The sequence below is a fragment of the Equus przewalskii genome, chromosome 20 (genome assembly GCF_037783145.1).
Source record: "Equus przewalskii isolate Varuska chromosome 20, EquPr2, whole genome shotgun sequence".
Classification (NCBI taxonomy): domain Eukaryota; kingdom Metazoa; phylum Chordata; class Mammalia; order Perissodactyla; family Equidae; genus Equus; species Equus przewalskii.
Window position 1 is genome coordinate 26,641,778 of NC_091850.1, and position 27,201 is coordinate 26,668,978.

At 38.0% G+C, this 27,201-nt stretch overlaps 2 protein-coding genes across 25 annotated transcripts in view; one reads left to right on the forward strand and one right to left on the reverse strand.

The window, feature by feature from the left end:
* RICTOR (RPTOR independent companion of MTOR complex 2) overlaps positions 1-14,323 on the forward strand; it is a 112,090-nt gene extending 97,767 nt beyond the window's left edge. For 10 of the 12 annotated variants that reach the window (XM_070586937.1, XM_070586938.1, XM_070586945.1 and 7 more), the window contains 6 exons: positions 776-860; positions 1,682-1,915; positions 7,739-7,894; positions 8,229-8,352; positions 9,601-9,739; positions 9,865-14,323. In XM_070586937.1, the coding sequence (XP_070443038.1) occupies positions 776-860; positions 1,682-1,915; positions 7,739-7,894; positions 8,229-8,352; positions 9,601-9,739; positions 9,865-9,939 (813 nt within the window). In that variant the 3' untranslated portion in view covers positions 9,940-14,323. The remainder of the gene's footprint in view (positions 1-775; positions 861-1,681; positions 1,916-7,738; positions 7,895-8,228; positions 8,353-9,600; positions 9,740-9,864) is intronic. The other 2 variants (XM_070586939.1, XM_070586944.1) reach the window with 1 other exon arrangement.
* A 2,599-nt stretch (positions 14,324-16,922) lies between these two features.
* OSMR (oncostatin M receptor) overlaps positions 16,923-27,201 on the reverse strand; it is a 60,871-nt gene continuing 50,592 nt past the window's right edge. For all 13 annotated transcript variants that reach the window (XR_011530366.1, XR_011530365.1, XM_070586954.1 and 10 more), the window contains 7 exons: positions 26,731-26,907; positions 25,551-25,655; positions 23,865-24,038; positions 23,108-23,275; positions 20,060-20,141; positions 19,486-19,558; positions 16,923-19,150 (listed from right to left, as the gene is read on the reverse strand). Coding sequence is in view for 11 of the 13 variants with exons in the window: in XM_070586954.1 (XP_070443055.1) it covers positions 18,578-19,150; positions 19,486-19,558; positions 20,060-20,141; positions 23,108-23,275; positions 23,865-24,038; positions 25,551-25,655; positions 26,731-26,907 (1,352 nt within the window). In the remaining 2 variants the exon portion in view is untranslated. The remainder of the gene's footprint in view (positions 19,151-19,485; positions 19,559-20,059; positions 20,142-23,107; positions 23,276-23,864; positions 24,039-25,550; positions 25,656-26,730; positions 26,908-27,201) is intronic.

Here is a 27,201-nt window from a genome sequence, read left to right on the forward strand (position 1 = left end):
CTGTTTTTTCACATTCTGTAATTGCTTACTAGAAATTATGATTTAGAATGAATACTAATTTTGGGGGAGGTGACGTTTTAAGGCAGTTTTGTTGAAAGAAATTTTATGATGAAAAGTTTTTTGCCTTTCTCAGCTGTCCCATGTTCTTTTATTTAGTATCTCTGAGTCCCCAGACCATTATCCTTCCTTCTCTTCCCATACTAAATTGGCATCTTGTTTGACTTCTTTATTAGTATATTCTCTTTAGAAATTTAGCGAATTCCTAACCTTGCTTTTTAGTCACATTTGACTTATTCTTTCTTGTTTTTTTTTTCTAATTGAGATATCATTGACATATAACTTGGTGTAAGTTTGAGGTGTACAACATATTCCTTGCTTTTTTATCCTTGATCCTGTTTATCCCATACAGGGCAGCCGCATGTTGTGCCCAGTCATATAAAGTGACCCTCATTGCATGTAATCCTAATCACAAATCTCTAGATGATAGGTAGTGCAAAAGAGTACACATTTGCTCAGAAGTCTAAAGACATTTTAGATAAGTTCTAAAATAAGTATTTTAATATCTATTTAAGTCACCAAGAATAAATAAAGACTTTAAAGGATATTTGTTATTTTGTCAAGTTTTGGTAATTTAACCTTCTTCAGTAAACTTTCCATTGTGAGCTCTTGTGCTGTAGTAATTCTATTTAAATTACATTTTATTTAATTTTGCTAATATTCATAAAGTGGATTTCTTTTTATAGCAGGACTTAACTGTGATTTATATCTATTTTAGGTAAAGGATATTCCCTATTTTCAGACAAAAAACATACCTCCACATGATGATCGAGGTACAAGAGTGTTTGCTCATGATGCAGGAGGTAATGTGTGGTTTTATTCTCATGAGACTCCTCTTTATATTAAAAAGAAAATTCTTTTTAACAGAAAGCTAATTAAAAAGAAAGTTCTTTTCAAGTAGGATGACACCAAAAATTCATGTATACTTACTTTTGGGTCAACTTAAAAATTATACCAAAATAATTGTTTGAGTCAATTTAAAATTAAACCATAATATTTTTTTGTGAGGGACATAAGAAAGTGTTTTTCCAACTAAGTACCCAGCCTTTCAAGAAGACAAAAACTGGATCAGTTGCTTCTGTTTAAAAAAAAAAAAAATACGTAAAAATTTTTAACGCTAATCCTTTTAGGTCTAAGAAACAGCTGTTTGGGGGAAAGGAGAGAGATAAACATGTACTTATACATTACGTGATCTCTCTTTTTTATGAACTATAATATTTTAGTATATGCATAACAGCCACAGGTTTAAAGCTTCATAATCTTGAAGATTGTTTCTAACATGTACCTCTTTAGACTCAGAATTATTGCTTTTCTTTATGCAAATGTTGAGGATAATTGAAATGATGCCTTAATTGTATAATCTTAATTTTCCATTTTGTATCTAAAACCTCACGTTAAAGTAGTATCAACATATATTCTGGCTTTAATTATTTTCCTAATTCAAAGCAAATGATCTTTTTTTCTCCCCAGTTTAGGTTAGATTTTGAGTCATAAAACGAGTTTTGATTTTCTTCCCTAATTTCCTTTCTTTAAAATTTCACATAGTTTAAGGCATCTTGAAAGAGGTGTCATTGATATTATTACTATCTTTATCAGATTATGTTTTATATTTACTTATGCACAGGTCTTCCATCTGGAACTGGAGGTCTTGTAAAAAACTCTTTTCACTTGCTACGACAGCAGATGAGTCTTACGGAAATAATGAATTCAATCCATTCAGATGCTTCTCTGTTTTTAGAAAGTACAGAAGACACTGGACTTCAGGAGCATACAGATGATAACTGCCTTTATTGTGTCTGTATCGAAATTCTGGGTTTCCAGCCCAGTAACCAACTAAGTGCAATATGTAGTCATTCAGGTGAGTGATTATGTCCGTCTAGGTTAATCGACCTGAATGTGGATCTCCTCCAGTTACAAGTCATCTCCGAGCCCTATTAATCATCCCTCTTACTCCATTTTCACTGCCTCAGCCTTCGTTCAGTCACTCATCATCTCCATATTAGAGTCTTAGTGTTTCAGTCTCCGGTTTTGGCCCCTTCCAATTCATCTTTCATATTGTTGCCTGGGATTAATCTCTTGATGATTCCATACTGATTATTCATGCTCAGCAAACAAGACTCTGTGTGTGACCTGCCTGGTGTCTTTTTTCAACCGTTCTCCTGTCTTATAATCCATACACTATTACTGACTGACTTGAAGTTTTTGAACAAACTGTGCTTTTTTTTTTATGACTCTAGGCATGAAAAATGTATTTTTCCCTGCTGTTCTCTCTTGCCTTTCCCTTTCCTTACACACATATAAGCTCACACACAGGCACACACCTCGTCCACCTCATCCTAAGCGTCAGGGATTTTGTATCTGCAAAGTTTTCTCTGACACACTAAGTGAGACGTTGACATCCCATCCTCTTTACTCTTGTTGACCTTTGTACATAGATCTCTTATGATGATTATTGCTTAGTTATTTTTTTCCCTTCTACTCAATAAGTTCCTTTAGGGTATGGTCTGTCATGTCTTTTCATTTTTATATTTCTAATACCTAGTTTTGTACTGCTTTGCATAATAGGCACTCAATGTGTTTTTGGTGAGGGAATAAATAAATTGAACCCAGATTCGGCTTTTCCATATGATTCAACAAGTGACATATATTAGCAATGTAAAATTAGTATATATGTGTTTGAAGTGTTACCATAGAAACCTTTTCTTGGTGAACATCGCTTAGCTACCCTCAGGAAACCCAGTGATGATGAGAGTTCTCTGGGTCACTCTTCCAAATTTCTCCTTGGAGTTCTGATTCAGAGCTTCCCACCTGATGGGTTGCAGCACACTGATGTGCCACAGATAGGATATGGGTATGCCAAGATATTAATCCCCTCAATGATTCCATGCCCCAATAGGGCCCAGGTTTGACAAGCCCTGCACTGTGATACGTCCCACTGTGAACAGCCCTGTCCAGGGCCCCAGCATGCTGTAATTATTTTCATTTGCTGTGAGTGAAAAGGTTTGGGCAGTGTTGTTCTGAAGTATTGCACACAGTAAAGATGCTGTCATTTGGCTGTACATCGTTTATGATGCTTTAGTTCCTGAAAATTCCACTTCTTCATTTACTTATTCAACAAATACTTATGGAGCGCTTACTATGGAGTTTTTGCTATACTGTTCTTTACTTATGTATCAAATAAGAAATACGGAAACCAGCCCTGTAATTACCCAGTCACAAGATAATCACAGCTAGTTCTAATCCATTTGTGCTCTGTAGCTGGGAGAGTGGTCAAGCAGAGTGTCGTGAAGTTTGGGACTTGGGAAAGACTTCCTGCAGTTGAAGAAGCTCTTACCTCAGCACAGCCATTAGAGCCCCTCGGCTTGTTATTCTAGTGACATGAAGTGTTGGATTGAGGAGCAGCAGGGGAAGGATGATTCTTAATTGGAAAATGATTACAGTTTACTGCTGATACCCATCTTGGAGCTGTGAAGGGAGAGAGACTAATTGTTAAAAAGTCACTGAACCCTTACTCATTCATACACTCAAATATTTATTACACCTCTACCATGGGTCAGGTGTTGAACTAGACGCTAGGAGAACAATTGGGAGAGAAAAAAAAAGACGCTAATTTTGCTTTCTGTGAGCTTTAGTCCTGTGGGGAAAGAAATGGATTGATTGATCAGTCAATCAATTGATTATACAAATATAATACTGCATTTGTAACAAGTGCCATCAAGAATAGATACATGGTATTAGCAAAGAAATATAATCGAGTAGGCAGATCAAAAATGAATCTGAAGAAAATAGAAGCCAACTAAGTGAAGACTGGAGTATGGAGAATTTTAAGACAGAGGGAACAGCATCAACAAAGGTGTTCTGATGGGAGCGAGCATAGGAAGTAGAAGGGACTAAAAAGACCTTTGTGAATGGAGCTCAGAAAGCAAGGGGAAAGGAGATACAAGATCTGCCTAGAAAGATAGATAGAAACTGAGCCCTGCAGAGCCCTTGTTACCCAAAGTGTGGTGAGTCGACCAGCAGCATGAGCATCACCTGAGAGCTTGTTGGAAACGTAGAATCTCAAACTCCACTCCACACACAATCAGAACCTGCATTTTAACAAGAGTCCTAGGTTATTCATGTATACCATACAGTTTGAGAAGCACTGCTATAGGCCATGTTAAGGATTTTGTCTATCAAAAAGAAGACATCATCATCTATGGAAGATAACTAAAAATTAGTCCCTCTACTATTTAATGATCATTTTAAAGGGACGTCAAGACTTGAACACAAGACATTTCATTCTCTAAAATTTCCTGTCTGATAAGGTGGTGGTTCAAAAATGTTAAAGCTCAGAGGAAAGGCCATTAGAAAAGGATATTTAGTAACATTTTATTCTGTGTCTTCCACCTTCACAGGTGTTTATGCATTGTATGGTTCTAGTGTGCAAGGCAAAATGTTGGCCTTTCAAAATTTAGTACTGTACATTTCTGTTGAATCTAATTTATAGTACACCACATTTGCCCTAGTCTAGCTTACCAACTTCAAACGGGAAACCTTATAAATGTTTTAGACTAGTCCATCTGTGAAAGAGAGAGCATTAGAAAAAAATCAATGCACTATAAAAGATAATGGCAAGATCAGTTTGAATGTCTAGGTTATTAAATTGACAATTTGTGAGGAGTGGGTAGAAACTACACAGGGCAGAGGAGGGCCCTAAAGAGACAGTGGTGGTCTTCAAAGTTATTTTAGTTGCAGAATCCATGTTTCAGTCAAAATCTATGCAAAAGACCAGTGATATGCAGATGATGGTATAAGGGGAATAAGGAGGTGGATCCCATCTACCTGGCCTTGCCCAAGTGATAAAGTGGGGGCGGGGGGCCGGAAATGCTGCTTCTCCAAGAACCATGGAAGACCACTGGTGTAAACACAGCAGAGCAGTGAGCTCTGGTGCCAAGACTTAGGCTCAAAGCCACAGTTTTTCACCTAATTAGTTATTTGATCTTGGACAATCTACCTAATTTTGCTGAGCTTTAGTTTTTATTTTTGCTTAAATCTCTAAATGAGAATAATGACACCTACCTAATGGTGTTGTTTGATATTTAATAATATGTAAGATTAGCATTTACTAAGCTCTCTGTAAATGGTAACTCACAGTAAGTTATTTATGCTAGAACTGATAGTCTCTCCTAAATTCTGATAATTCAGTTATGGTGATCTTACTGTGCTCCTAAGGAAAAACTCCTTGCTCACTTCGTTTTACATCTCCTGCTGCCTGAGAGTATTGGTTATCAAGTGATTATATATATATCAGAGCTAAAGCTCCTCACAGAAATTCTTAATTTTTTTCGTAAATAATTATTTCAGCATTTTCCATAAGCTATTTTGGGGCTTACTGCTTTCTGGTAGGAAAAAATTAACTACAGTTTTTCCGAATGAACCTGTATGGATTTATATTTATTATTTTTTGCTCAGAGCTTTTTATTCTTTCTCACATGTAGTGGCATAATTTAGCTGGAGTCGGCCTTATGCTCAGATACATGGAGTAAAGAAGATGTCTAGTCTCTTAGGGTTCGGTCTATCCTATGCTTCATATCTCCATTTTCAACTGAAAGATAAAATAAAGCTAAGATGGACTATTATTAGTTAAAAAGAAAGGAAACAATAAAAGCAAACAACTACAGTTAAGAAGCTAAACATCAATCATATAGATAAAATGATTTTGTTTATGGACAAAATGCTTCATCCAAATTAAAAATAATCTTGAAGTGTCTTGAATAAAACTGTGTCCAGGTGCATTGCATCAAATACTTCTTAAGAGAAGGTAGAAAAAAGGTCCCTAAAGGTAAATATCATCAACTTAGTATGCACAGTTTTGCTTTTGACAGAATCGTAGATGTTATCTTCCATGTCTAAGAAAAAGTAGGCCAACTAGCTGTTCCTTGCCCCATTTCCAAGGGTTTTGGTTCTCTTTATTCTGCCAATTTATAAATAGTGCCCATGTTGTGCCCACATGTTCTCTGTAGTTCCCATTTAACACATGTAGTTATTTCATTAAAGAATTTGTTCATATGGTTTAGCATGTTTCACAAAAAAACAGGCCCTATGTAGTAAACAGCTTCTGTTATCATTATGCTTAAGATGCTGTTTCACATCTCCAAATGGGATAAACTGGTTATTTTGGAACCTGACTTAACTAGAAGAATGATTTTTTTTTTTTTTAATGAGAATGAATGACATCTTTAGAAATAGGATGCATTCTAACAGGTTAGAAATGTTAGGAGTCATCACTGGTTGAAGGTGAAGCAGAAATAAATTATTTTATAACTTTTCAGAAACATATCAATTGAAGAAAATATAGCTTTCTTACTGTTACCTGTGCTGGAGTATTTTGTCATTGTACTCCTTGGGTAGTTCATCAACTGAGTCTAAAATAATATTTCCATCTCTTATCTGTTTATTCAATATAACTGGTTTTTAAGTACATCTTTAGTTCTCAGATCTTTTGGCAATAGTTTTATTTTTTAAATTAATGTATAATTTAAGTAGCATGTTTTACTTTTAAGTGCCTGACAAGAAACATGATGTCCTTGATAACCAAAATTTAAAACTATGCTAAATTTATAGATCTTCTTTTCCAGGGAACCAAAGCATTTTCTGCTTAGTATTATATAAATAGTAATCTTAGGAAGTACTTAGAGATGAGTTGAGGTGATGATATTTCTATTCTGTGGAAAACAACATAGGGAGAGGTAGTGTGTGTTGATGTTGATCTAGTTTCCTGGATTTCTAAAAATATAGCTTTTTTTCTCTACTCTGACAATGTGCTGTAGTGGAAAGAGTACTGGGCTAGCTATCATGATGTCTTACTTCTGGCTGAGTGTGTGTCTCCTCTCTCTGAATCTCTTTTCTTTCATGAAATGAAAGCTTTAACTAATTTCAGGTATTTCTTATAGTAGTAAAGTTATATGATTTTATAGGTTGCCCACTGTTAACTCCCTGAACAGATGACCAAAGACTTGCTGATTTCCATTTGCTCAATCACTTGATTTAAGAGCTCAGGATAATTTTAAATAAAAAAATTCATGTCATTTTAGCAACATCAGGATGTTTAGTGGACTTCAGAATCCCATCTTGGAGTACCTTAGCAAAGATTCATGGGTAGTAGATTTATTCTAAGGAATGAAATGATAATTCAGGGAAGTATGATTCTTATATTGGTAATTATTAAATGGGGGGAAAACAAGTCATAGAATAATATATATAGTACAATCCCACTTATATACCCAAAGAGCAAGAAAGAGAAATTAAAATAGCAAAAGATCTGAAATTATATATATATATCTCAAACCTTTAACCATATTTACCTATGGAGAGGGGTAGTTAGTTTGGGGATGGGAAAGGGGATAGATAAGGTGTCTTCACTTTTTATTCTGTACGCATCTTTATTTGAATTTTTAAAATAATCACATATTAATATTTTTGTAATTTAGGAAAATAAAATCTTATGTAAAAATGTCTTTAGAATTTAACAAATTTCACTATCTGAGCAGTCTGAATTTACTTTGAAAATCTTCATCATGGAAAATAATTGTTGAAAACTGGATAGAAGTTACAAGGAATCATCTCCTCTGTAGGATATAATGCAAGCATAGGAACTAAGCCATTGTGATACTTTAATTGAAATAATTTTTTTCTTCAGACCTTCAAGACATTCCATATTCTGATTGGTGTGAGCAGACTATCCATAATCCGTTAGAAGTGGTTCCCTCTAAGTTTTCGGGAATTTCTGGATGCAGTGATGGAGTGTCTCAAGAAGGCTCAGCCAGCAGCACCAAAAGCACAGAATTGCTACTAGGTAAGTTGTCAGATTCAAATCTAAGCATTGTTAATAAAACTATATTTAGTTTTGTTGTTGTTGTTCATAAATAATGTTAACGAAAGTTATCTCAAAACTATGACTAGTCAGTTTTATTGAGGCATATTTAGCCAGTTTTTGCACCTGTATGCAAACTGATATGTACCCTCTTAGCTGTCTGCTTTTAGTAGAAAGAATTTTGCTCCCAAAATGACCAAGAGATTAGCGCAGTTTATCTCAGTTTTAGATCTTTAGATAAAGTTTAAAAACAAATTCCATGAGTTATAACCATTTCCTAATGTGATATAGATGAAATATTTTATCTTCTTTTCAGGTGTTAAAACAATTCCAGACGATACACCAATGTGCCGTATACTCCTTCGCAAAGAAGTTCTAAGATTAGTCATTAATTTGAGTAGTTCAGTTTCAACAAAATGTCATGAAACTGGGCTTTTAACGTAAGTAAACTATGAGTATTCTTTGTTCTGCTTTTTTATGGTGAAAAAGATACTTGAAATACTTCAACAATTGGACTAATTACCTTCCATTGGTAGTTCTCAACTGTATGGGATATCTGTGGGAGGCTAGATTTTCTTCATATACATCAAGCAAAATAACATAGGCAAACAGATTAAATGCAGAAGCAGGTATGTGGATCTAGCTATCTTCTATTAAGCCAGACTTTAAAGAGATCTGTAGAAATGTAAAACAGTACCATTCTTCTCATTTTTTTAGTTTTGGAAAATAATAGTTATCTTTCATTAAAATATATATTTATGTTAACATGTAATGGATTTATTTTTTTAAATGAATTAATAAATATCTTGAAATTTTCTCAATTTTAACTTGTGGTAATTATCAATGGCTATAGCCCACAAAAAATAAACTTTCTGGAGTCCTCAGTAATTTTTAAGAAATTAAGGGAATTATGAGACCAAAAAGTTTGAGAAAAGCTGGCCTATGTAAAACAAATAATATTTTCTTGGTTTAATTTTTCCTTATTTTTCTTTCTTTCTCTTAATAAAAGTTGCAGAATTTTTATTGTTTTTCTAAATCACAGCAACATGATAAAGGAAAATTCGGACAGTCGTCAACATCTTTGATTTGCACTATTTAAAGCAGTGGTCCTCAAAGGAAATACACTTCAGGGTCTCCTGTGGGACTCTAAAAAAATAATAACACAGATGCCAGGGTCCCTGTACAAACCTCCTGGCCAGTAGCTCTAGGGGTAGTAGGTCTTTAACCTGTGTATCACCCCACCTCACCCCACAGCCAATTCTGAGATGCTATCCCAGCTAAAAACCACTGTTTGAAAGATATAAAGAGATAGCCCAGTCAAGGATATTGATAACTTCAGTCTAACTTTAAAAACTTCTTTCTATTTTAAAACGTAATTTTTAAAATATGTGAGTCATTCTAGGCTGATAAATAAATTTTGCAATTTCTCATGCCAGTGGAAAAAATATTTCTAACTTTCCAAGAAGCATTTGGATTTTGATCATTTTAAGACATAACCCCAGACTTAAAATGTCTAATTTAAGTGTGAAGTGGGAATATTTAATATTTTATATTCTATGCCGTCACCCAAAAATGCCATCTAATCAGTATCTGGAGAAAAAATATTTAAAAAATGATGTTTTGTAGGAAAAATAGGTAAGGCCTTATTATAGTTTTTTATCACACCATAGTCTTGTCTTTTGTTTTAGAATTAAGGAGAAGTATCCTCAAACATTTGATGACATATGCCTTTACTCTGAGGTTTCCCATTTGCTGTCACACTGCACATTTAGACTTCCATGTCGGAGGTTCATACAAGAATTATTTCAAGATGTACAGTTTTTACAAGTAAGTAGAATTTTTACTTAGGAAATTTATCTTTTAAGAATAATTCTGTTTGAATTAAGTTAAAAGGGAGATTATATCTGTTGATACACTAGACGGTCATTAACAGTTTACCACTTCTTTTCTAGATGCATGAAGAAGCAGAGGCTGTGTTGGCAATACCACCAAAGCAACCTATAGTTGATACATCTGCTGAATCCTGACCTCATATTTATGATGTATATAGATGTATACTATATATATTCATATTTGTGGATTTCCTACAAGCCTCAGAAAATGCTGACTGACTGGGCAGCGAAGACAGGAGCATCTTCTGTACACTGTTCCAGCAATTACTGGTACATGAACAGTTGGAACTGCAGACTTACCCTAACCAAAACAACTTCCTCTATCCCCCGTTGAGCCCTTTTGGGGGTTCATTGTTAATTACCACAGTTTTAAGAGTTTTAGTTAACCATTGTATGCAAGAGCCAAGCACTGAATACCTACATAAGTTTTCTGTTTTTTCGTTTTAAGAGCATAATAACAGTGGAACAATAATAGGATATGCTGAAGCACTCTTCACACAGTTATTTCTGAATTCTTTTTTTAGAGTTAATACAAAGATGCCTTGTTTGTTAACTAATTCGTGGAAACCAGAAATCGGTGTCTCTGAGGCTACATCCTGTTACCACGACAGGGTGTGCTTTAACTGCTGGTATCAGAGGGGGAACTTCGGCCCTTCCACATTTTTCTTAATGTTTCTAACACTACTTCAGAGGTTTGTAACCTCAAAGCGAAAGAAGAGCCTCAACAACCCGGGACTTATAAGTTATTTTTATGTTGCTAGACTTGCATAAAGTTTCTTATTTGTTTTCTGTCTATTAAGTTTTGTTGCAATGTATTATTATAGGCTATTTGAACTGATTAAGGTTTTTCACTACAGTTCCTGATTAAAATCAGAAGATCATTTTGTAATTCAAAGTATTTCTCATTTATAGAATGCATATATTTTCAGTGGACTTCCGTTTTTATCAACTTCCCATATCACCATTTAAACAGGAACTTTAACAAGCACTATTAATTTAGACCTAAAGCAAAAGAAAGCATTAAATAACACTTTGGATCTCTTGAGGAAATGATAAGTTTGCCTACAATTTACACATTCCATGGGAAAAGAAGAGCCATATTTCCTTTTAAGAAATCATTAATAAACCTTATTACAATTAAAAATTGTAGTGAAAAGCCTTAAGTACCAAATTTTAAAGCAGCAGTAATTTAATTTTTATATCAGTGTTCTTGTTTTGCACAAACTAAATGCAGTGATAGGTGAGTTTATGAGTACAGTAATTGCCTTTATCACATTTGTGAAGTTAAGTTGATGAGGGCAAGATTTTGTTTATTTGTGTGTTTAATTTGTATATGTCTAAAGATATTTGGAAATCTTTACAGGAATTAAACATATGCAAATTTGTGTATAAAAGTAGCATAGCCATTATCATTTAGAATGCTTGTAAATGAAAGGATTATCTTTTTTGAGGTCTATATATAAACAGAAAAAAAATCCAGCTGGACTGATTAGGACCCTTTTTTAATTCATTTGTGTATACCATTCTTACCGTTACACAGCAGCTTTGACACAGTCGTAGTACATTAATATTTTCCCATATCCTTTTTATAATGGGCTTGTTATTTGAGATCTCTGTAAAGAACCCTGTGAACTAGAAAACATAACTCACAGAGATAGTTTTGTTTTGTTTCTTTTAATTTACTGGCACTGAAAGTTCCAATTGGGATGAAGCATTTCATCTCACTTCATAACACCTCTTTGACTGCACTTCAGTGAATTGTTCTTATGTGCACTGTGTAGCAACTTACATTATAACAAAACAGATAAGGGCTGTAAGCTGCTCCTTATGTTAAAAAGTGGTTCTTCAGCTTTTCTCTCGTAAAATCCAATTGAAGATAAAACAAATACTTTTTTTTTACCTTTAATTTATCACTGAACCCCAGTGTTTATTTAAATGTCAACAGTACTTCTAAGAACGTTGCCTGTCACCTTGGTCTTTGGTCTTGGATAATTAAACTGCCTTCCAGAGAACCAAATGTCAGAGATACTAGACCAAATAGTGGTTAAAAACTCCAAAGGAGGTAATGTAGTAATCTTATTCATAGTGGGATTAACATATTTTAGACATTCATTGTAAACACTACCTCAGTTAATAAAGACTATAAAATCTGTGGTTTAATCCCTCAAAAGTTAACAGTAGTTCTTTTTTGTCACATACACACAACCATCCCCATGCCTAGACCCCACGTCACTCACCCCTCCTGAAATGAAGTCTTCGTTACTATTAGCCTAAACAGGTTGTTGACTATTTCTTTGAAAGACATGTATGTATACATCATAATATTTGCCTATAGCACTTAGTTTGGGGAGACACTCAGAGCTTTGTGGTTATCAGTAATCTAAGAAAAGAAAGTCTGTAACTTAAATGTATAGTGCTGTTTGGTTTATCCATATTTTACTGACAGGTCTAATACGTTTTCTTTAAGTACTCATTAGTATAAAAGTAGACTTTTATGATGAAAAATGCTCACATGCAGTGCCAAGTGATTAACTTAGGTGTTTAAAAATCTTAAATTATAGCTGAAAAGGTTAGGAATGGTGTCAGTGGTAATAGAAATAATTGAGAAAATTATCTATAAATAACAGATATTACCAGACTATAAAATACCAGAATAATGTCAATACTGTAGTTTTTTCAAGATTTTAGAATTAATCTCAGTCCATATAAATTTGTACTGTTGGTAATTATTGAATAATTTGGAGGAATTTGGGCAGTTGTACTGGTTGTAAACTGTGAATTTCTAATTGTAAAGTGAATTGTCATTTCTAATTGAAATTTTTTTTCAAGAACAGATTTCAGCTTCATATACTAAGTAAATACTGATAAATAAGGAACTTAGAAATTAGTATTTGTAATTAAATATGATCTAAAATTTCTTATATTTTTATTTCCTGTTTATGCTTAGGTAGATTGCTGGGGGAGGGAGTCTGTTCTCCCTAATAAAAATTTTTCTAATAAACATTGGTAGCATAAGGACATTCTGTAAGACAGTGACATTAAAAAAGGCTCTTGTCGAGGTATACATTATTATACTAGTTACTCTAACACCTTGTGTACAAGTCCTTTTGAAATGGTGGCTTTAATAGTTTTCAGCTCTTTTATCCAGAGCTTGAGATAAAGTTGAGTTTTTCAGGGCATATTACAATGGCAAAGTGTTCAACAGTGAGGTGTCAATGCTTACTCAGATTTGTCTACTGCTATTTATATAAAAATTGTTTTCATTTCATTCAGAGGATGCCTTTTACCCCCACGTTAAAGCACAGATCATTAAGCAATAAAAACCAATCAAATTATCATCCAAATTATAACTGCGATTATTTTTGCATGGTAAGAGTGAGGTGCTAATTTTGTGTGAGATGAGCTTTGTAAACTACCTTGGGAAAGGTCCTTTGGAAGTAAGGTTTTTCCCCTTTAGTCCTATGCTTCCAGTTTTGTCTCAAATTCACAATCCATTAAAACATGGGAAAAAAGAATAGATTAAATTAATTGAGAGAGTTTTATGAGAAGAGGTGTTGGAATAAATCTAGAATATTTGTTGGGAAAGGTCTCCCTTGTCTCCTCATTTAGGAAATACATTATTACCAGCTTAATTTCACAAGCATCACTACAGTGAGAGTTTCATTATAAAAGCATACCAGTGAAATGAATAGCAATGCTTATCAAACAATATTGAAATCTGTGAGAATCTTTCTAGGAGCATTCTTTTTTCTTTTAGTTCCAGGTTCCCAGGGTATTTTTCATTCATAGTAAGTTTATATGACTGACACAGAATGTGGATTTTTCCCCCTTTGGAGTATTTTTATAATGTAGGTGGATAGCTATGCCACAGCATGCATAAATTGCACATTTTGTTTGACTTTCTTTATAAAATATTTAATTTGAAAAATATAATTTATGCCAAAAAAGGTATACCTTGTAATTTTGCCACTAAATAGGTTGATTTAGCACAAAATGCAAAGTCTTAGGGCAGAGGGGGGGAGATAAAAAGTTTTCATAGAGAATAGTTGAAAAATGTTCCATTACTGGTCTGTCAGAAACCCTAAAGCTGCATTGTAAAAAAATGGTGTAAATTAGTTTTGAAAAGTGGTAAGGGATTGTGAAAAAAAATCTCAGACTTAATGCTCCATAACCACATTATTTTCTTCTTTTTTTATTTAGTAATACGCTGCTACAGATTTGGAGGTTCTGGTGTTTGTAGGTCACTGAACAGACATTGAAATCTGATTTATATTGTATAACTGTAACATAGAAAGAAAAAGTATTTATATATTTTCCGTAAGAATATTTCATTGAGTTGTGTATAATTTAAATAAGATTTGTCCCCAAATGGTTTTGCTCACCCTGATTTTTGTGTGTGTGTGGTTTTCTTGTTTTTGTATAATGTGTACAGTTTATGTCAAGGGCATTAAAAAGCCTCCTGAAGTATAATCTTATCAAAGGGATACATTGTTAATAAAATGTACTTAAAATTCTTAAACTTGTGTTGTTCTGTCTGAAATTTTAAAACAATCAGTGTTGATTTGAGTTAGGTACCAGTGAGGCTGATAGATGTCACTCCCAGTTAAAGTGACGTTTAGGTACCACAGGTAAGAGTCTAGTTGAGTAACGCGTTAGTGGGTTGTTCCAAATGTCTTAAAATAGCTATTTATGCTTTTGTAAACGTTCTTCATAATCTAATCAAACATATATCTTTACAGTTTTAATTTTTAGTTTCAAATCATTATAAAGGGTTTGGAAAACTGGATCTGTCTTTAGACAGAACAGGTCTGAATTTTTTGAGAAATTAATACACACTATAAGTGATGAGGGTATGATGGTGACTTCTGTGCAAGGTATTTGATTTCTCACACGGAAACTAGCATGATCAGATAGGCTAACCTGCAGCCACCTAGTGGCAAAAGAAAATACCGCAAGGGAAATTACCGAGCCTGGAGAAGAAAATTCAATGGCAAAGCTAGGCACTGTTACGTAGTTGATTAAATGTGGTAAAATGTATGTCTCACTTTCAGAAATAGATTTGTGTTGGATAGCTTGGTCTTTAAGCACATTTCTTTATATCATTTTCCCATTGCGTTCCACTACATATTTATGTCATTCAACAAAAACGTATTTGGCCCCCAAAAAAGCACCTTTAATAATCATTATACAGCTGATCTTTGAAAAAATGTGATAATACAGCTGAACTTCAAAAAGTTTGTTTCATTTTTAAAAACTCTCTGGTATATAAAAATACTCAAAGTACTGCCTTAGTCAGGCTGCTATAACAAAATACCACAGATTGGGTAGCTTATAAACAACAGAAATTTAGTTCTCACAGTTCTGTGGGGTGGAAGTCTGAAAACAGAGTGCCAGCATGGTCAAGTGAGGACTCTGGCGGGTCCCAGACTTCTGGTTGTGTCCTCACATGGCGGAGGCAAGTAGGGAGCTCTGTGGAGTCTCTCATAAGAGCACTAATTCCATTCATGAGCGCTCCTGCCTCATGACCTAATCACCTCCCCAAGGGCCCCTTGCTAATCCCCTCATCGTCGGGGTAGGATTTCAACATGAATTTTGGGGGAGACAATCATTCAGACCATGGCAACTACTTTTGTATTATCTCCACAAAAGAAACCAAAATGTACTAAAATGCACTTTTTCTTTAATGCTTATCTTAGAGGACTAAGACAGCTACATTTGTTTAGTCCTTTAAATTGAATATATTGTGTTGTAAATATCGTTTTAACTGCTAATTCTGAAGGCTTTTTCTTTTGTCTCTCTTCAAGGGTTTTAACCGTTCTACTTTATGCAAAATGTCTTATATGTTTTGTAAAACCTTTGAGATGAAAGCCAGTTTCTTTCCTCAAAGCTCTTAGAAGAAACACTAGATGTTGTCTAATTGAACTTGATTTTCTTCGTAAATACACTTTCTAGTGGAGTCTCAGTTTCACTAGACTTGGTCCAAGTCGGGTGTTAGGATGTCAGCAGGGGCCGGCTCGGTGGTGCAGCGGTTAAGTGCACACGTTCTGCTTCAGCGGCCCAGGGTTCACTGGTTCGGATCCCGGGTGTGGACGATATAAAGGGGAAGGTGAGCACGGATGTTAGCTCAGGGCCAGCCTTACTCAGCAGAAAGAGGAGGATTGGCAGCAGATGTTAGCTCAGGGCTACTCTTCCTCCAAAAAAGAAATATATAGATAGAGGATGTCAGCAAGTGCTCTCAGCAGGGGCAGTCTCTGTTGTGTGATGAGGTCCCTGCTCCCAGTCAGAGCCCCTGCAGTCCCCTTCGTGCAGCTGAGGACCAGTCTCCAGGCTGATGTGGTATTTGTAGGTCATTAATGCCAGTCCTGCTCACCATCAGAATATCCTGATATTTCTAAGGAATTATTACTAATTTGGTTTTAGGTGCAATTTTTTAAACGTATTATGGCTATGTTAGAAAAAGTAGTGCCCATTTAGAGAACAAATATTTACGAATGAAATAGTATTATTTGCCTCAGTATCAAAGGGAGAGAGGATAAGGGTATGGATGTGCTTAAATGGCCATGGGTTAATGGCTCTTGGGGCTGATGACAGTACATAGAGGATTGTTAAACTATTCTACTTTTGTGTATATTTGAAATTCTCCATGTATGTTTTAATCCTAATAGTTGAAATGACACCTGAATACAAATTTCAAAGTTTCTGAATAATACTTATTAAAGCAATGCTGTTGCGATGACATAGAGCATTGGAAATTAGGGTTTTAAGTCCTAATTTATTTGCTTGTTATGAACACGAGAAAGGAATGTTTATAGCCAAAACTATAGTTCATAGTGTTGTACACACAAAGTTCTATAGCCCAGCATTTCCTACTGGTGTGTTATGTTTCAGAAAGACATCTTCATGTGACTTAGGCCAATGATTCTCAAAGCTGAGTGTGCATCTGAATGCCTGGGGGCTGATGAAATATAGATTCCACGTCTCATGCCACAGGGATTCTGATGAGGAGGTTTGGAATGCAACCCAGGAATTGATGTCTTTAGTAAGCTCATGAGGTGATTTATTAGCTATTCTAATTGTTAGATTTTCATTTCATCGAGGTAGAGAAAAACACAAAATAATGCAATGGTGAAATATTTTAATGAAGGCTTGTTGCAACAAGAATGACTTCAAGGTTTTGTGGATTATTTTTTAAAATCTATATAAAAGATACTATTTACAAATCAGTCATCACTGTCATTGACGTTACTGTGTACTTTTATAATTGCAAGTGACAAAGGAACACGAGGCTAAATGATGACAATACTGACCGCGAAGTCTTCTTGAAGCTATTAGACTCATCAAGATACTTGTTTGTACTACCTTAGGAGTATATAACCAATTTTTCCAACAAAAAGCTTAATTACATGTAAGGAAAAAGTTGAAAAGCCTGAACCAAAGTCATGGCTTGTGTAGGTATATTTAAGCCAGTTGACAGCTACCTTACTTTGAGATGTGGGTCCTTCACTCTCTCTATGGTGTTGAATGGCACATTAGGTATGAGAGAGGCACAGGCAGCGTCATTTCCAGTACAGCAAACAGCAAGGAACCCCCATTGATGCTTGTTTAGAAATGTGATAAACATTAACGGTTGACAGGCAGACGGAAGAGAAAGGAACTACTGTGTAGTGAAAACTTGTGATGCCACCAGGTGCTTTGCATCTATTGGCTCAAGGAGACAAAGCTGCTGCTAAGCCAATACAGGATTTCCCACTCCATATAGCTTTTTACAGTTATGGCTAAACGATGTCCAGCAATGAGGTTTCATTTTATTTATTAAGTTAGCATCATAGGAACATAAATGAGACAGGGTGTCATCTTGACGCAGACAACCTATTACAGAGTTCAAAGGATGCTAAATGAAAACAGGTCATTTATATATTAGAGTTCTTGAAAAAAAGAGGAACCATAAAACATGAATTACTCAATGACATATTTTCCTTTTTCTATTCTGAGGTAGTCATCAAAAATTGTGGCCTAAGGATTGGCGTTCACTAAGTAGGAGTGCTATTATCTGGACACTAAGTCAGGTTCCTTGCCAATCCCACTCTTTAACTGTGGTAAGCTAGAGAGAAGGACAATTATGGGCTATTATTGATGCATACACGTCTTACCTATTAGATAAAGATTCTGCCCCCAGAAGAGTTAATTTTACTGCATCAATCAACCACAAATTCTTATCCCTTCAAGCCAAGTCTAAAATCTGTTTTAGTCTCAAACTTCTGTGACTTTTTCATTAAACACACCCAGAATAAATTAACATTGACCATTTATGCTGTAGTAACAAATCTGTGGCCTTTATTAAAGGCTTAAATCTAGTTTTTTTACTCTTAAGATATTAAATGTGCGGGTGAAACTTTATGGAAATACTTTCTCACTAAAAACTGAACTTCTAGGACCATAGTCGCCCTGTCCAGGACTGAGTGGGTGGGGTCCATCCCTATGTCATGTGCCAGATCTGCCGTCACAAGGGTGAGCCTGGAACATACAGCAGCAAGGTAAGCCTGTTCCCACAGTCCTGCCATTTCTACAGCAAGCTTGCTCCAAGGAGGAATGTTAAGTTTCATAGCTTCTGACCTTGGAAACCTAGGAAGGTTGTAGTGGTCTTATATACATCAGACCTACCAATGGTGATAGCTCACTGGGATTAAACACCGAGGTATCTGGTAATAGAATGGTGTCGGCCATGCTTCTCCTAGTGTTTGTGTAGCATAAAGGTATGAAAGGAGTATACTGATTAGTGGTGGTGGTCACCTTGATCTAAGAGGGTAACCGAGGAGACGCTGCTGTTCTCACTCAGGGGAGGTGAGGCAAGACCCAGGGGTATGGCCATTTGCATTTTATACTCTGAACAGAGTGCTGGCACTGGTGGATCTGTTGGGAGACTGTCCTTGTCTCCAGACATGGGTGAAGCCAACTGGGACACATAATTCAAAGTAGTTTCTCCAGCTGGGATTTCTCCCTGGGAGTTCATGTAGTTTTTTTCTAGTGCCTTCAGTAAATTTTCAAGTGAAGTCAATAGTCCCCGCTGACTTGGGGCTGTAGGGGGTACTGGGACATGGCCACAAGAACCAGAGTTAGAAGCTGCCTGATTATAGGTGAAGTTCTCAAAACAGATGCAGGGTCCAGGGCCGGAGTAGTTCTTCTCTGCTGGGAGGAGGTAAAGGTAGGCAGGCTTAGTAATTTCAGTTTCTGTGAGTGAGTTCCTAGTGCCTGAGAACTGTATCTTACTCCCTTCCGGCTTGTTTATAACTTCAATAGCATCTGGAATGCAGTCCTTGACACTCATTATTGTTAGGTGAGGATTCTCCTGGAACAGAAACAAAAAATAGGCAAATATAACACGGGTGTGTGTGTGTGTGTGTGTGTCTATCAGAGTATATAAAGTATGAACTTAGAGCTTCACTTTTTTTCATGTCATCCTGGTCACAAAGTCACCTGAAGGTGGTTCTGAAAACCAAAGGATTTCCCCTGACAGAAGAAATCAAAGCTCCATCCACCCATTTCATGGCAGTGGGAGCAGAGGTGGCTTTTGCTGTGTGGTACCTTCCTGTGGAGAATCTAGGAAAGCATGGTTATTACAGCCCCAACCCTCGATCAGTCTTTAACGGGGATATGGTATACACACAATTTCCCAACTTTTACCTTGGATTTTATTAATGACAGGACGCTGCTCTTGTAAGGATCTGGAATGTCAGGATAACATTTCTCCTTCATCCTAGAAAAACAGTGAAAATCTGATGAATTTTTCACTACAGTGGAATAGCTAAGAGGGAGAAGACTGGAGCCAGATCCCTGGGTTCTAATCCTTGCTCTATCCCTTATTAACTGTGACCTGGGCAAGCTACTTGCCCTTCTATGCTTTAATTTCCTCGTTGGTTCCATGGAGATGACGGTAGTTATGGTGGTGTGTGAGGATCAACGAGTGGGTATATGTAAAGTAATTAGAACACTGCCAAGCACAGAGTAAGTGAAATATAAATATCAGCTATTGTTATTGAACAAGTATTGCAATCTTTTAAAATGGTTCTTGTCTTCCTTATGTATTGACCAGAAAAGCAAAGTTGTTAAAAATTTTTCGTATTCTCATCCGAGCCTCCTTTGTCCTTTTCCTTTTCAGCACTTTTTCTCATATTCAGTGTGATTTCTATCTTATTAAACTTCTTTCTAGATCCCTCTCTGACTCCTTTCTTGGATAAAGTCTTCCCTGCACACTTACCACTGACTGTTCAAGTAGCACACGATCATGATGAGCACAACGCAGAACACCGTGGGCAGTATGATACGTATCAGTAAATGGGCTGGAGAAGGAAAAAGAAGGATATTTTTAAGGAGTATTTTTCTCTCCTCAAAGGAATAAAAATAAATTTAAGGTTGAGAGTAATTTGACACGTTCGTTATTCCTCAAAAGTCTATTTATGAACATTCAATGTGAGTTCTGCCTGACTGGGAGGGAAAACACAACCAACCAGCCAACACAGGGAACCATTCGTCCCCAACACTTGTGACTCAAACTCATGACTTCTTCTGGCAGATCGGATCATTACTCCCAATTGTTCACTCCCTCCCTGTGTGAGAATTATACTCCGCACCCTTGCCACATCTCCCTGGCAGGTGGAGTGCACATCTCTGCTCCGTGACTTGGGGCCCAGCCACACGACTTGGTTTGACCAATGGGATATTAGTAGTTGCAGTGTCAGCAGCTGCTTTAAGTGAACCTGCATAGTTTGGCTTGCCCTCGTGTGCTCCTGTAACCCACATGAGAAGCCTCCATCCCACGTAGCCACTGCCCCTTCAGCCTGAGCTCCAGAGTGAAGCCACATGGAACAAACCTAACCCTGACCGAAGCCTAGAGTCCCTCCCGGCCCAGCCTGGATGAGCCAAGCCCATGAGCATAAAAAGAAATATTTGCTTTTGTATGGTACTGAGATTTTGAGTTTTTTTGGTTACACATCAAAAATTGACTAAGGAACCCCTCTAGTTAGTCTCATAAAATCAGCTGAATATGTCTTAACTGGGATAATTATTCCATTTTTATTTCTCAGATATGTCAACCAGTGCTTCATTTTCTTAAATGCCCATCTTCTTGTTCCCACTGCTTGAAAGTCCACCAGTTAATAATTCAGCTGGGTTGGTACAGACCCTCTTTTACAAATGTGAATTCCACAGGAAGGGCTTGGAGTCATTCACATGTATATATATTTCTGTTCAATCCATTCGCCTCCCTGCTCTCCCCACCCCCTAGACCCAATACCAGCTGTGCTGGAAGGAATGGGGTTTGATTTGGGGATAAGGGTGGGGCGTAATGGAGGAGTTTTGTTGAAGGGAGGGCAGGCCTGGGCAGATGCCCAACCCAGTGCTGTGAGGCAGTACAGGGCTCTGGAGAAAAGGCCAGAAAGGTAAGAGAGTACCCAAGCAAGGATCTCAACAAGTGGCCCAAAATTAACTGGGAAGCCAGGCAGTGGGAAAGAAACTCTGCTCCTGACACCGCCGAATGACACCTTGCTCTCAAGATCAGTCCTTTTGACTACTACAATTGGTTTTAAAATTCGTTCAATTATGCATTTATAATGCACTTGAGAACAAGTGTGGGGACCTAACTATAGTAGGTTTCAAACTGGTTTTGCTAACCTTTTTATTGGACTGTAATATATGCATAGAGAAAAGTGCTCCTAAGTGTACAGCTCGAAGAATTTTCACAAATTGAACATACCCACATCATCGGTACCCAGATCAAGAAAAAGAACGTTACCAGCTCCCCAGAAAGGCCCCAGGAAAGGTCCCCATCCAGTCATTACTCCTTCCCAAGGTAACCACTATCTTGTCTTTTAACAAGATAAATGGCAGCGGCTCTTTCTCTACTCTGTAGATGGAATCGCACGCCAGGAGTCGGGTCTGGCTTCCGTCACTCAGCACTGCCTTAGTGAGACTGATCCATACTATTTACGGAACCGTAGAATGTCATCCTCATTGCTGCAATTACACAGCAATTTATTCTCCTTTTTAATAATATAATCAATAGAGTCACAGCCAAGGCTAAGGAGAAATAAGTGAAACCTAGAAAATATACTTGAGATAATCATAGGTATTATATGTGTGTGTATGTGTGTGTGTTGACACACATCTACCAGCCAAGTAAATACCAAAGAGGGATAAAAATAGCCTGGAAATAAATTTTAAATTAACTCCAAAATGACAAGAGTGCTCAAATAATGGAAACCGTTGACTGAAATCTTCATGTGGCTCGGAGAGTTCTGGCCTTTGGCTTGGAGACCTGGGGCCATGTTTTGGTCTGGTAGCGAACAGCAGTGAGTGCCCCAGCCTGCCGCTACAGTACTCTGTGCCCTCATCACTGGTCAGGGCACTCTAGGGTCAGCAGTTCTACCTGATGTGGCCATCCCATCCCCACAGCTCCGCCTTCAGCGAAGGGACCCCACCCTGAGGGCAGTCGGTAACTTCAGACACTTTTCAGCTTATCTGCTTTTCATGGAGGAGTATCTCCAATCTTCCGATGTGGACCTTCTTGACACCCTGTCTGGCACCTACTTTTCTCCTTCCCTCTCCAGCAGTATCTATTTTCTTCCACCACCTTCCTGTTTGTTCAGGGTTTACCATGAGAATCATATTTACCATCAACCGGTTCCTGCCATTCTTCTCCCTTTCTCTTCTTTCTCCATCTTTGAAGCCAAATGCACTTTGGAAATATGGATCTCTTTAGCTCACCCTTTCCTCCCCACATTTGCAAACACTGGGTTTGTGAACAAACACTTCTTGTCCCCCTCCACCCGTCTATAATTGCCCCCAAAAGGCAAAGTCAGGAGGCCATCGGTTCATCACTGAGGGAAACCAGCCAGAAGGCGGGCTGCAGAGAGCAATCTTGCTGAGAAAAACACCACCACCCTTCTCTAGACAGAAGCCTTGTGGCTCTTCCAAAGTCGGCACTAAAATATGCTATCTGTGATTTTCAGACTATACTGGAACTGAGTTCCAGAGAAGTGCCTCAGGGGCCACCGAGCAGACCAGAGAAAGGTCCCAGGTCAGAGGTCAGTCAGATTAGCCCCACTCTTAATGTATTACGTAGTGGGATTCCATGGAACATTTTTTGCATAACAGAGTTTCATCTAGAGAGACAGACAGACAGTTAGACAGAGACAGAAAGAAGAAAGGTTTAAAAATTCCTGATCTAGACAAAGCCCACGGCAATGTGTGCAATTTGTTAGTTTCCTAGGAATTCCCAAAGAAAGAGTTTTGATTCGGAAAAACTCACAGTGTTCATCTGGGGTCGTGACCTTTGTGAAAGCATCCAGGGGGCCCTCGCCAACGCTTGTGAACGGAGTGACGAAAAACTCATAGATGGATTCCGGCTGTAGGTTTTCCACAACAAATGTCTTTTGTTCCGGCTTGTCGATTTTGTATTTGCAACACACTGAATTATCTGTGGTTGTAAAAAAAATCGTTTTTTTCAGGAAGAAAAAATTATTAAGAGTGTGATAGAGATCTTGAGAGAGAGTTGGGTATAACACTCTTGTTGACTCGGCACTGCCAAAATTTTTAAACCAACCAAAAATTAAATCATGGTTTCATCACACTGAGGACATGGGTCAAATCTTCAGGAGATGGCAAGAAAAGCAAAATGTCCACTAATTAACAAGAGATGTTGGTGATCCCGGGAGAGCACGCAAATCTACAAGAGAGAGCAAGAGCTTGCAAGAAACTTAAAAATACATCGCAATAACCTTAACAAAGTCAAAGAAAAAAGGAAAAAGGGGTTAGTCAGAAAGTTTCATAAGTGGCAAGTTTTCCTAAGGAGTTGATGATACTGTAAGTGCTTCTAAAAATACCGGCCACATTGTTTTTTAGTAAGTTAAAATACTGGCCCCCACCCTCTTGTCCACCCTGAGAACGCTGATAGTAAAAGCATCCAAGAATAGAACTCAGTGCGGCCACAGTCAAAGATGGCAGCTTTTTCAATGTTTTCAAATAACGAGATCTGGAAAGAGTAAATCAATAAACAAAAATGTCACCTGAAAGAGCTGCCTTTTCGAATCCTGGGTGGCACTGCCCCTCCTTGGGTTTCAGGTAGACATGGTACCCTCGTATAAAACTGCGCTGGGTTTCGGTGGGGTAATCCTTCCAACTCAGAGTGAAGGAGTGCGATGTCAAGTTACTCATGACCACTTGAGGGTTGACTAAAGGAGCTAGGGAAGGAAGTTGGGATACGAAGAGAGTCATGATTTGGAAATAGTCTCAAAGACTCATGGAAACTAAAAGCAGAGCCACAGCCAACTCCCAAGGCTGTAGGAGCTTATGCCAAGATAAGGAATTTCATCTTTTTCTCTAGGGACATTTATGCTTTGACATAGTGAGAGCTGGGAAGGAGTTGAGCAATCTTCTTGTTCAAGCCTTGCCTGTCACAGATGTAGCAATGGATGCCCAGAGAGATTCAGTAACTTGCACAAAGTCACACAGCAAAAAAGAGAATAAAGACTTCCTTAGACTTCATTCTGCTCCTGAATTCTAAACAGTGTTTGATGGAAGACTCAACCAGAGAATGAACTGAAGTGGGGATGAAGGGGAGAAGGGAGAGGGTTGTGATCAAAGAGGTAAGGGCGGATTTGAAGGACTCTAATTCTCAGATGGTGGCTATGCAAAGTTATCCAAGTGTCACTGGAAACACCCAGGAGCATTTATTCTGAAAGCTTTCCTGAGCCTGTTTCATCACATACCCTTGTGCACACCCAGTCTATGCACACTGACACACACACCAGCACACACCTCCTGCCTGTTTCACACAGCTCCCACCACAGGCAGAAGCCCCAGGGCTGATCTGATCAGTGCTGAGCAATCAAGGGCCCAGCCACCCAGCTCTCAGCAGGTGTGAGAGCCCAGATGCCAAAGGGAAATGAGCAACCACATGGGACAGACTCCTCTCCACTGCGGGTGGGGTCGTGGGAAAACGTCTGGGTGGCGATTTCACAGTATGTATCAGAAGTCTTAAAAATTATAAAACAAATGAAAGACTCTTCAAGAAGTCCAACCTTTTGACTCAAGTATTGTACTTCTAAGATTTATTTAAAAATCATTATTGTGGATATGAGCGAACTTTAGCTAAAATGACGGTGATTCAGACAGGGGATAAGAGAGCCGGCAAAGAGGACAGAAAAGAGACCGAGCGAGTGGGACTGCAGGATGCCTGAAGGCGAATTTTATAGTTTTCAGTTGACAAACATTGTAATCATCCTAAATGTCCAAAGACAGGGGACTCGACATATGCATACAATGAGGCACTTTGCAATACAAAAATGATACAGTTAAATAATATGTAGTGACAGGAGTCAAAAAGCACTTTACAAATGGTGTAGAGTAAGTTCCCATTTTTATTTGGGAATAAAATTTTTTTATTTTGTCTATCTGTACAGAGAAAGGAATACCTGGATATACATAAAATATTACTTCTGGATATTTGCCTTTGGGTGGTAAAATGAACAATGTTTTTGTCTTCATTTGCAAAATATTTTATAAATTGTCTTTAATGAAAATGCCTTATTTTTGTATGATTAAAAAAATGATTTTTAAAAAAACTCAATTACCAGAAAAATGGGATGCTGAAAATTAAGAAAGGTGTTGAAATCTCCCTAAATCAAAAGCTGGGGGTCTCCGGATTGTGCTGAACAAGTCTGCCGTGGACACATAAAAGGCTTCAAACTTACCCAGCTCCTGGGAGTATCCTGTTTTTTGCTCTAATAAATAAGCGATCCTTTTTGTAGAAATTCCGTAAATTCTGAAGTTGTATCTGACCCCCGGTCTAAAAGCATCTAGAGAAGAAAAGTCAATAGATTTTCAATAACACAGAATGACATTCTCTTTATTTCTGAAAAGGAAATGAATGAGAAACGAATTTGTGTCCCCTTAATAACTTCCTTCTCGGGGTTTCTGCACTTGATCTCCACCATCTTCCCTCCTTCCCTGAGCCTTGGCGTCCTCCATGTCTCCAGCGACAATGGCCTCTCCATCATCCTCTTGAACAAGAGCTCTCAAACGTCCCCTGACCCATGTGTATTTAACTGGGTGCAGAATTTGACCAGACACAGAAAAGCGTTTTAAACTCTTCTTTGACTCCAAGTCCCCCTCCAGCGCCGGGCCATCTCTCTGTCCACGAAAGCCCAGCATCTGGAAGGCTGCACTGCCTCTTCCACGCTTCCCCTCACACCTGGCTTCTGCAACCCACCATCAGCACCCGCCACGCCCCTGACCGTGCTCCAGCCCAGGGCAGCCCGGCTTCCTCCCTCCCCAAGGGCACGGGACTGCCCTCCAGGGACCTCTGTCACCCTCTGGACCCAGACAACTCCCACATATTTATCTTGAGGCCAGCAGATGGCGCCACCAATCCTCCTGCTCCAGCCACACACTCCGGCTCCTTTTACTTTGCAAAAGCAGAAATCTTGAAATTACAAACCCCACGTAGGAGTAAGAGTTCAAGTTCCATGTGTTTCATTGAAACTGAAGGAGTTGATGACCGACTCCCATCAACTCCATGTCCGAAACTTCTACCAAATCCGTACACTTTGCTTTTGTAAAAGCTCCCTGGACAACTGCTATAATGTCATTTTATGTTATCAGCTCTGCCATTCATTTGAGACCACTAATTTAGAGGAAGAGATTCATGAATACCCATCCCAGCCTTAGGTCCAGATAGTCTCTGTAAAAGTGGATTTAAAGGTCTTATCTTAGGCCACATGATGGCAAAATTTGAACCCCTACCACCCAGGCCGAATTTATAGTTTCAAAAATTGTTAGTTTAGCACAAAGTATCTGCGAGCCGGTCCAGAAATCCTAGCTGAACTTGCTACAAGGTGAACCAAGCAAGACAGTGACATGGACGGTTCCCACCTGAGCTGATGACTGTGCTTGTGGTATTGGGGCCTAGGTTTTCCCACTGCAGATCACAGGACCCGTCCTGGGGACGGTCACACCACTCCACAACGTAGCCTGTGACATCTCCAGACTGGGGTTTCCACGACAGAGAGAATCCATCCGCTGTGACGTTAACTCTTTCTTCTTCAACTTCTATGTTACAAATAGAGTAATGCTTTAGATTTAATTAACTAAATTTTTTAAAGTGTCTGAAGAAGAAAAACTTGGACATGCAGTGTATCTAACAGGTAGAGTGGTTCCGCTTCAATCACTGCGGGGACGGGGGGGCGGGGGGCGGTGTCCATCCGGGATTTCCTGCCTCTCACTTCCCAGCAAATAGTCACAGCTCCCCCTCAGATGCCCCTTGTCCTGACCTCCTGAGACCCAACAAGACTTCAGCCTCTAACACAGGAGTCAGCAGATTTCTGCCAGCAGGACAGATCCAGC